Here is an 11,328-nt window from a genome sequence, read left to right as displayed (position 1 = left end):
TTGGTATAGGGGTTGTTTACACCACCCTTGTAAAATTAAGGGGGATGGATACACCTCCTTAGGTGTTCACCCATGTCCACCCTCTTGACAAGAACCTACACCCTCAGATACACCCCTCTATAAATTCCAAGGGGGTGTAAAGGAAATAAATTTACACCCCTTAAAATAAAGTGGGGTTGGGGGTGTTTAAGGAGGGTGTATATAAGCAAGTCACAGATTCAGATAATTATATGCTATCTATTTTTATGTAAATTAATTACCAGACTTTACTAAAAAAATCTTGCAATATTCTGTACAACTGTACTGTACAACTTTTAATTAGTAAATTGGGACATGAGGAAGCTCTCATACATATGTAGGGGGGGGGGGGGGGGGTGGAGTTAATGCAACCATCCCATAATCAATTAATCCAAATTTTGTTATGAAAATTGGCATGTGTAATCCTTGGTAGGTCTGTTTTTCAAAAGAAGGTGTATCAACTTTTTTTTATAGCTAGCCGGTTCTTTTAGTAAGTAGTAGATGTAAAATTTTTCATAGAATTCAGATATGCAATCGGTTTTTTTTGTAGACCTCTTATTTTTAAAGTAATTTAAGTTTTAAAAAAAAATTAAGTCGATTTTAAGGTACTAAAATGCAACAAAAAAAAGAAAGAAAATGGCCATTATGAACAAAAATAGTAAGATCTTTAATTTGACACCTTACTTTTTCAATTCTGTCAGGTAATTATTGAAAAAATCGATTTTTTTAAACCCACGAGAATAAAAACTTTGAACTTAATTTTATTATTTAACAGGTAAAAAAATATGGGTTCATATATACCTTTAGAATCAGAAAAATATTACGAATTCATTGTAAGCAAAATTGAAAAAAAAAGTTTACAATATAGTATATAAACTACAATAAAAGGAATTATATGAAAATATCATATTATATTGTACAGGCAACGTCTTAATTCTTGAATTGAGTATAAAAATGGGAAGGGGGTAAAGAGGGAGTAAAGAGGGGGTAAAAAAGGGAAGACGATAGTGTTGCCTGAACAAAAAATACAATTGGCCATTTGTTTAATTTTTTATTTTTTTACTTTTTTTCAATTTTGCTTACAATGGATTTGTAATATTTTTCTGATTCTAAAGGTATATATGAACCCATGTTTTTTATGTCTGTTTGAGAAAATATTTAGGTCTAAAGTTTTTATTAAACCGAGGTTAAAAAAATAGATTTTTTCAATAATTACTCAACAGAATTTTAAAAGTAAGGTGTCAAATTAAAGATTTTACTATTTTTGTTCTTACTGGCCATTTTCTTCTTTTATTTTGTTGTGTTTTAGTACCTTAAAACCGACTTAATTATTTTTTTAAAAAACTTAAATTACTTAAAAAATAAGAGGTCTACAAAAAAACCGATTGCATATCTGAATTCTATGAAAAATTTTACATCTACTACTTACTAAAAGAACCGGCTAGCTATAAAAAAAAAAGTTGATACACCTTCTTTAACAAAAAGTTAAGCTTAAGGGAGGGGGGGGGGGGGTTAAGGCAACCATCATGTAATCAATGCACAAATGGCACCTAGAATTCAAATTTCATTACAAAACTTGGCATGAGTAATCCTTGGTAGATCTTTTTTCCCAAAATGGAACAAAAATTTGGAAAAGTAATGGCTAAGGGCTGTTTGCTCAGATGTTTAGCCATTTTTGGGCTATTTTCAGGGCAAATCCAGCAATAATTACGTAGGAATCATCCATTAGGGATAGGTTTTAAGGGGTGTTGAGCTGAAAAATACTACCAAAAATAGTGGCAGCTGGGTAATGGCTTATAAGGATATAAAAAATTGAATATTTCCATGGAATTAAACTTTTCTTAATTAACATTATAACTTTATGTCATGGACAAGGACATATTACTAAAAACACTTTTTTAATTTCTAGATTTTGCTGTCATAACAGCTGAAAACTGCCAAAAATGGCTGAGAACAGCTGTCAACAGCCAAAAGTATATATTGTAGATGAAATCATCCCACCATGAAAAAATTTTGAAAAATTTTTTGCTCCCAGTGAAAATGTGGTTGATTTAAGCAAAAAATGACCCATGCAAAATATTTTTTTCTGTGATGCAATAATTGTGACCTCAAGAGCACTTCAAAGTTTTTGAAATCTGCAAAAAGAATGTTTTTTTAGTTCTTTTGTGTGATCTCAATTTTAAAGATTTTTACAAAATTTCAATTCTAGTATGCAGGGCGACCACTCCAAAACAAAAAAAATATAGTATTTTTATAGTATATTTTTTTAATCCATATAGTATATATAGTATATTTTTTAAAACTCATATAGTATGATATAGTATCGGACTTAGAATTATTTAGTAATACATAGTACATGCATCATCAATAATAACTCAAAGCATAGCAGTTATCAAAGCAATTTTACATTTAAGGGGCTTACTCTGTGATTATTAGGCAGAGGCTAGGTATTAATGTGAGACTATAGGTTATTTAGGATAAAAGTTTACTTTTGGTTAGTATTTCACATATATTTAATCATTTTTTGGATAGGTTTCAGGTTCAGGTGCTTCAGGCTATCTGGAAGGTGGTTTCTGGACAAGTAAAAAAAATAAAATTTCTGTTTGAAGAGTTAGAGATCAACTTATAAAACAAAAAATGCATCTTTTTGGATGTTATTAACATAAATGAAAAAAAAAATTAAAATAGACCTCCAAGTTCTGGTCTTGCAGGTCTCCAGGTTTACTCTGGACAGGTTATAGATATTTTTTTTATTTGAAGAGTTAGAGGCCAACTAATAAGACAGAATATGCATCTTATTGAATGCTATTAACATATCTGAAGAAAAACTTTAAATCGACCTCCAAGTTCTGGTCCTGTAGGCCTCCATGACAACTCTGGACAGGTAAAAAATTTAAATTTCTTATTTGTAGAGTTAGAGGTCAACTTATAAAAAAGAATATTCATCTTTTTGGATTAACATAACATAACTGAAGAAAAAATTCAAATTGACCTCTAAGTTCTGGTCCTGCAGACTCTGGACAGGTAAAAATCAAACTTCCCTCAATTGAACAGTTAATGGTATATTTGTTAAACAAAATGAGCTTATATTTGTATGTTCTTTATATATTTGAAGGAAAAAATTGGCCTTCTGGTCTAGGAGGTGGACTCTGGACAAGAATAAAATAAAAATTTTAAATTTAGAAGTTAGAGGTTAATTAAACAACATAAGCATCTTTATAGATGCTATTTATATGTTTAAAGAAATAATGACAAACGACCTCCAGGTTTTGATGCTGCAGGCCTCCAGGTGGACTCTGGACAGATAAAAATCAAAATTTCATATTTATGTAGTTAGAGGTTAGTTTATAAAACACCATAAACATCTTTTTAGATGTTATTTACATATCTGAAAAAAAATACAATTGACCTCCAGGTCCAGGTGCTGCAGGCTTCCATGTAGACTCTGTCCTGAACTTGAACTCTTCAAATAAGAAATTTGAGTCTTTTACCTGTCCTGAATGAACCTGAATGGGGATCCCAATATGTTAATATTTTCCATGTAAATGCATATTCTGTTATATAAATAGACCTCTAACTCTTCATATAAGAAATTTGATTGTTTACCTGTTTTTGTTCAGAGTGGACCTAAAGGCCTGCAGGACCTGAACTTGGAGGCCGATTTATATATTTTCTTCAGATATGTTAATAAGATCCAAAAAAATACATATTCTGTTTTATAAATTGACCTCTAACTCTTAAAATAAGAAATTTGATTTTTTAACTGTCCAGAGTGGACCTGGAGGCCTGCAGGACTTGACCCTGGCGGCTAATTTTTAATTTTTTTTCAGATATGTTAATAACATCCAAAAAGATGCATATTCTGTTTTATAGGTTGACCTCTAACACTTCAAACAAAAAAGAGAGGGGTAGGTTTCTGGTAGAATCTGTAAAGGTGTGTGTTTTAAGGCTTAAAAATAGTAGTAGAACGATAATATTCACTAAATATATATGTGTATTTCTTATTAAAAGGACTATAGACACACAAAATTTTAGCGTTCTACTACTGTTTTTTACTTATAACACATAACCTTTACGGATTTTACCAGAAACCTACCCCTCTCTTTGAATTTTTACCAGTCCAGAGTGGACCTGGTGGCCTGCAGAACCAGAACTTGGAGGCCAATTTAATTTTTTTCTTCAGATATCTTAATAACATCCTGAAAGATGTATATTCTGTTTAATAAGTTGATCTCTAAATTTTACAATTTTTTACCTGTCCAGAAATCACCTTTTAGCCTGCAGCACCTGAACCTGGAAACTTATCCAAAAAAAATATTAAATATAAGTGAACTACTACCTGAAAGTAAACTTTTATCCCAACTAACCTATAGTCTCACATTAATACCTAGCCTCATAATCACGGAGTAAGCGGAAGTGGTAAAACTTCCCCCTCACCCTTAAGTTAATTCTATGAAAAATAACTGATATTTAAATCATAATCAGAAACAAAAATATATTTAAAGGATTTTCTTAATCTCTTTTTTACTGTAAATCTTTATGCATTTTTGTTGTATCACAGTATCTTTTAAGCCCCCCGCAGGGGCTAGAAATAGGAGAAGACCTATTGCGAAAAAAAGACAAAACGCTCCTTAAAAGGCATTGTCACAAAACTGACAATATTCGTTTTTTGTTATATAAATGTAATATTATATAGTATATATAGTAAATTTTGGTCAAGTAAAGGTAATAATATATAGTATATATAGTAAATTTTGGTCATATAGTATGATATAGTATCCAAATTCATCCTATATAGTATAAATAGTATATATAGTATGCAGTGGTCGCCCTGAGTATGTCAATATAAACCTGAAATTTACCAAAAAAATGGAGCAGTCTCAATAATAACATATGAAGGTGTAGCAAGAAATCTGCAAAGTCAAATTCCATTTTTGCAGTTTTTCTTACCTAACTTAAAAAAAAAATTTTAATTTTGTTTTTCTTTTAGATGCAGTAACTACTGGTCCAGGTAGTTTAAAAATTTTAGCTCAATATATATCAATTTTGCCCACCTTCCAGCACCAAACCCCCCTTTATTGATAAGAAGACCATTAATTTTATTTTATTAATTTTTAAAATACCACAAAAAAATTCATTTGGCAGCTTGCTAATGGCCGCAGCTCAGCTGGGAGCGGCCAAGAGTAGAATGAGTAGATAGGGCTTGTGACGTGTCTCTAGGTAGGTTTTTAACAGTCTGTGTAACAGCCCCAGCTGCCAAATGGATTGACCCCCACTATTTATATTAGTATTTTTGAGCTCAGTACCAATAAAAACCTACCCCTAGACATGTCACAAGCCCTATATACTCTTTATACTCTTAGCCGCTTCCAGCCATTTTCAGCCAGTTCTAGCAGCTGGTACAAGATATTTAAAAAAAGGATATTTAAAGCAAAAATATGTTTCAAAAAGTTGATTCCTATGCAATTAATGATAGTTTCGCCCTGAATATAGCCCAAAAACGGCTAAATGACTGAGCCGCCAGCTGTTAGCCGTCACTTTTCCAACTTTTTGTTCCATTTTGGGAAAATAGATGTACCAAGGATTACTCATGCCAAGTTTTGTAAAAAAATTCGAATTCTAAGTGCAATTTGTGCATTGATTACGAGATGGTTGTATTAAGCCCCCCCCCCCCCCCTCAAACTTGAGTTAATTCCTTTAATGATCTTGATAGATATATGTTTATAACTTTTAATATATTTTACAATAGCTTTTAAAGTTAATGTTGGGAGGGAGATATATCCCAATCCTCTTTTTATAAAAAAAATTTTAAAATGTAATAAATTTCTTATGTGAAGTAGGTTTGGTAAAATCTTAATAAAATCACCCTTGATTTTAGTTAAAGGGGGCTGTTAAAAGTCATAAGTGGGGTGTCAAAAAATTTAGTTGTTAATAAATTAATGGAATATAACCTGATATTATAAATTAGAAACATAATTTTGATGTACAAAGAGAATAAAGGAACATGTATTACACTTTTCTTCATAGAAGAAATTGAATAATTTTTTATTTGTTTTTTTTCAACACAAGGTTATTTGTGTATCTCTTGGTACAAGATACCACCATATTATTAGTTAAATCTAATTTTTTATAAATTAAGTGAATAAGTCTGTTAGACCAAGGGTAGAAACTCAGTAGATAGACAGACAGACGGGCAAGAAGAATTATCAAAGTTTTACTAAAATAGACAATTAATTAGATAAAATCCAATAGAGAACCTGTGAATGATCAGACAGACAGAGGGACAGACAGACAGACAGAGGGACAGGTAAATAGTAACAGAGAGTCTTTGAGGCATTAACAAATTACAATTAGGCTATGCTAGATGATTCATTGAAATCCAAAAGAGAGGCAGTTAGACAGATAAACAAGTGGTGGGACAGACAGACAAAAGGACAGACAGACAGAGGGACAGACAGACAAATGGGTATTGCCTAAAACAGTTTGGCTGCTATATGAGTCATTAAAACCCACCGTAGAAAAGAAATTTAAATTAGTTTCTTATTTTGATACTCAACGCCCCCCCCCCCCCTCCCCACTCAAAGGGGTTTATTATTTCTTAATATCAATAAGTGACTTTTCAGCTTAATAAAATTGAATGTACTTTTTATTTCATCAATTTATCTTAAATAGAACGAAAGTTATAATCATTTTATTGTCTACAAGATATATGCTTTGAGTAAAAATCAACATAATTGTCAGTAAAAACGTCATATTTATGCATATTTACACAGTAAATAAATTTTAAAATTGTATTTTACTGTAATGAATAACTTAAGGGGGTTGTATGAAATATCAAAAACCTAAAAAAAACCTAATTTGGTCAAATTAGTTCAAGTAATGATGGATTTAGTACAGTACGTATGAATAAGTTGTCAATTTCTTACCAGAGTCCTTGTGTAGTAAAAATTATTTTACATACAGATAATCAAACAAACCAACAATGCCAAGCGTATAAACTCGAACATTTGGTCAAAAATTGCTTCTTTATCTTTTCTTAAAATGTTAGTAACCAATAAGCAAGCTTAAAAAACATTTAATCTATTGATCTTATTTAAGATTTATCAAAGATCTGCTAATTTCAACAAGACTTTATAGAAATAATATTGTAAACAAATTCATATTATTAGTTTATGAGCTTAATAAGATCACAGTAAAATTAACAAATGGTCGTTATCCCGCAAAGTGCCCAGTCAAGCAAGGAAAACGCCGTATGAGGGAAATCACCGAAAAATGCTACAATTTAAATGCAATCTAAAAGTAAAACTAATATCTATGATTTCTTACATAAAATAAATTTCAAATCAAGAATAACGAAATAAACAAATCATAGCGAGTTCTTAATATATTGAGCTGTTCTTTTCAGAAGAGCTTAGTTTAATTGTTCTAAGTCATTATCTATTGGTGGTTTGAACATGCCCGGAGGGGTGGTTAGCTCAGCGTTCATCATCTTCTCCCACTCAGAGTGCTGAAACAAATTATCATTAGTGTCATGCAGTAACAGGATGTCTTTCTTTCTGTGTCTATCTCTCTGGAATCTTTATAACTGCTGAACTTGTATAGTTTTTAAATACAGTGAATCTTCTTAGAGGTCCAAGGAAGGTTTATAACTATTTTGTGAGAGGTTAACCTTTTAATAAAAATCACACTGGGAAAAATATATCATCCCTAACAAAAATATTTATTTCTTTTTAACACTTAAATTGAAAGTGTACGGTCAACTCCCCTTTCTCCATTTAATATGATTTATCCTTTGAAATAATTAAGTAGTATTGTAGAAGGGGAGAAAGAGGGAGGGATGGGAAAGAGGTCGACCTTGGAGATAAAAATTAACCCCCCCAATGAAATATTTTTTTGAACAAAATGATACCTTCAAAAAAATCCTCCCCCAATGAAATATTGGTTTTCATTTTCTGGGGGGGGGGGGGGGGGGATTGTAATACTTACTTTGGCTGCCTCTTCCCAAGAAAGAAATGCTTGGGGTTTGGGTGTGGGTGCAGGAGAATTACCGTAATTTCCTCCGTTGTAGAATGGCCTAAAAAATAATAAAAAATTATATTTTAGAGTTTTACTTTATATTCTTGATATGTTGTCTTTCAGTAGCTAAACTACTTTATAATTCCAGGCGTAAAGGGGTGTGTTGTTGTTTTTTTCCAGCGGGGCTACCCAGGCCAATACCCAATACAACCTAAGCTGACATAAAAAAAATTAACAAAAAAATTCCCCCACCACATAATTTTCAAGTTATTTTATAGAGCAGGGCTTTCTGTGCTCAACAAAGCACTTAGAGGGAAAACGCCATCGAAAAAGACCTACCTTAGATGGTAGAATAGATACTCAAGCTGGTACATTTTAGATGTTGACAGAACTCCATGGAATGATACTGCGTAGTTAGAACAACACTGAGGTCCATCCTTGGACAGGTACAGAGAATCTTTCCAATATCTGTGAAAGGGATATTTTTTTTCTATTGCTTTTCGTGAGTTAAATGTATAAGTACATATATACTAGAAAACTACATGGCCCAAGTGGTGGAGACCTTTTTGGTCTGCTAGCAAATTGCTTTCTGCTCTTTTCTAGCGACTTGGATGTGTGTAATATTTTCGACGCTATTGGTAGACATTCAAAGACCCAATTGAAAGACGGCACTTGGTCCCAACATCGTGGGTAGAGTTACAGATAGGTCGTGGCATCTCTATTCTTTTACTTGACGAACTAGAACATTTATATGGCATATATTTGAAAGAATTTCAATTTTCTACCACGTAGTCTTAATATTTTAAAAACTACGTGGTATAAAATTGAAATTCTTTCAAATATATGCCATATAAATGTAGTTTAACCAATTTACCAGGAAAAAAATATGCGGTTCACTAAATTAAGTTCAAAATGCCTTTCGTGAAACTACCCCTTTAGAAAACTTTTAAATAATTTAAAGATAAATAGGTATTTAAGAACCCACCTTAGATTATTTTTTCTAAACAAAAAATCACCTTAGAGTAGCATTACTTTGAAATATGATTCACATTTAAAACATTAAAAAATATTAAATTACCTTTCAAAAACTGAGATAGCGCCTGGAAAGAGAAGTTTCTTAAAGGAATATCCATTAAATCTTCCTTTACCTTGCTCGTCCCTTAAAAGAGTAAAATCTTCATAATCTTTGAATTAACAGAATTAAATTATGATATTTATCTACGTTATACAAATCTATTTAATTTCTGCGTTTCCTGTTACCTGGTATCCACTGGTTTGATTCCTAGCTCTGCTAAATGTTTGCCAAGATACCAATCATCCATTCTCCAGTATTTACCTCCAGCTTCACAACTTTCAGCATTTGGAAATTTATTTTTAAGTGACTGGATAGTTCCCTTGGATAGGACATAACCAGCGTCTCTCCAATTGTAAACCTAAGAGATTAGTAAGTTACAAAAATATTTAAAAGGGGGGGGGGGGGAGCAACAAACCACTAAGCGGTTTGATTTTAATCTGTCATTCGTGAAACAGGTTTGTCTGGTAAATTTTTAAGATAGAAAAAAAAGAAGATTAAAATGGAATAACAATCATAAAACTTTTTTTCATTAAATGTAATTTGAAAAGTGCTATAATGACAGGGATCTTAAAGGATAAGACAATGGACATTAAATATATCATGTACATCCCCAATGATGATAAACAAAATAACTTTTTCTGCAAATTAAAATTATTGGTTACAAGTTAGTTTTGAAACTGCTAGTAGTGAACCAACCAATCAAAATTTAATAAAAGTACCCAAAGTTTTGAGCTAACGAATAAGATGACGTGGTCTTAAACTTTGGGTACCAGTTTTGCATAATTGAAATAGTACTATACCTGGCTCCAGAATCTCATGGCATGCCCCAGGTAGTGAGGGATACTGCTATTCATAGGCGCTACAAAATACCGTAGATTTTCTGGTATCACAAAAGCATCCTCCGTGGCGACCATAATCCAATCATAATCTACTTTTTCATCGTCTATGAATAACAAACTTTTACACAGCAATCCAAACGCAGAATTTGTCTTCATTTTTGTAACAGGAAAATCTTTGTTTTCATAAGTTTGGTGGAAAAACCTTAAATGATTGCAATGTCTACCGTAAGTGTCATTTATAGTCTGAGCATATTTCTCATCTGATATAAACACTAAACAGACAACTTTAACTGTGTCATAAAGAAACCCTGCTTCAGTATGTCTATGTATTGCTGCTTCAATATCAGATGAGCCGTTTTTCTCCTTATATCTGCCAATATCAGGATCCAGTATGGAGCTGTACATATTTTTGGTGAAGTACAGCCATTTCTCGTAGGCAAAATCATAATTGTACTTGGCAAGTTCTTTTACTCCGTTAGAGTCCTTAAAACAAGATGAAAAAATATATTTTGGCCATCAAGATTTTACTCATCAACTGAATTATTCATATCATTTATTTCGTTTTTATTGATAATTTATTTTTCATAAAGCTTCATATAGGTTTTTTAGTGCCGGAAGTACCTTCTGATTTTATACATAAATGCCTAACCCCAGCGGGTGTCCTAACCCTGCTGGACCTATTAGCGAGATCTTAAGCTACACACACATACACACAAAGTAGAACGATGTCCGTCTGTCTGTCTGTTCTCATAAGTCTCGGGAAGGTTTATAACTATTTTCTTGGGGGGTGGGACACCCCCAACCCCCCCAAAAAATGAAAAATACCCCCCCCCCCCCGAAATTTTTTTTCTTTTTAAAACTAAAATTAAAATAGTGGGGTCGACTCCCCCCCCCCCCTAAAAAATAAAAATTACACCCCCAAAGAATTTTTTTTTTAAATCTAAAAGACGAAAAATTGGTTAAATCACACCTCTTGGGGCAAAGCCCCTAGAGGCTAGGGGCGAAGCCGCTAGTAAGGATATAAATTACTGGCCATTTATGCAAAAAACTAGCCAAGGTTTTTATTTAGGTAAATCTTCTTTTACCTGTAAATTATGGAAAGTTACAGCCAGAGCCATGCCCAGTAAAAATGAAACTCCAAACAGACTTTTCTGATCTTGACATAGATGGAACAAGAATGATATCAACCATTGTTTAATACGACGAAACATTTTTCAATGAATAATAAATGCAAATATATCACAGTTCAATTAAGGCACAAATGTTTATTTTGTGTGAAGTTATTCAGGTCACATTATTTTTTTATAGCCACCTTTACAGACGGCTAAATTTAGTGGATTTTTTGTTAATGGACGGATTTTTAAAATTACATTAATACAT

General features: G+C 32.2%; 1 protein-coding gene across 1 annotated transcript; it reads right to left on the bottom strand.

Moving 5' to 3' along the window:
- Window positions 1-7,049: 7,049 nt before the first annotated feature.
- LOC145313756 (glycoprotein-N-acetylgalactosamine 3-beta-galactosyltransferase 1-like) lies at window positions 7,050-11,306 on the bottom strand. The gene is made up of 7 exons (XM_080153325.1): window positions 11,034-11,306; window positions 9,910-10,431; window positions 9,295-9,467; window positions 9,113-9,193; window positions 8,374-8,502; window positions 8,005-8,092; window positions 7,050-7,525 (listed from the first exon to the last, which is right to left on the bottom strand). Exons 1-7 carry the CDS (start codon window positions 11,157-11,159, stop codon window positions 7,430-7,432), a joined length of 1,215 nt encoding a protein of 404 aa, XP_080009451.1. The 5' UTR covers window positions 11,160-11,306; the 3' UTR covers window positions 7,050-7,429.
- Between the last annotated feature and the right edge of the window lie 22 nt (window positions 11,307-11,328).

The sequence above is a fragment of the Acartia tonsa genome, chromosome 3 (assembly GCF_053477335.1).
Source record: "Acartia tonsa isolate MP-2025a chromosome 3, ASM5347733v1, whole genome shotgun sequence".
Taxonomy (NCBI): Eukaryota; Metazoa; Arthropoda; class Copepoda; order Calanoida; family Acartiidae; genus Acartia; species Acartia tonsa.
The sequence above is the reverse complement of the archived record's forward strand: the minus strand, read 5'-3'. Positions and strand labels throughout refer to the sequence as shown.

Bases quoted from the DNA above. Each gene is read 5' to 3' on its own strand.
- LOC145313756 (XM_080153325.1), bottom strand. From the start codon at position 11,159: ATGTTTCGTCGTATTAAACAATGGTTGATATCATTCTTGTTCCATCTA. The intron at 9,468-9,909 runs GTATAGTACTAT...CTAATCTCTTAG, and splicing joins CCATGAGATTCTGGAGCCAG to GTTTACAATTGGAGAGACGC. The intron at 8,093-8,373 runs GTAGGTCTTTTT...ATTATTTTTTAG, and splicing joins TATCTATTCTACCATCTAAG to GCCATTCTACAACGGAGGAA.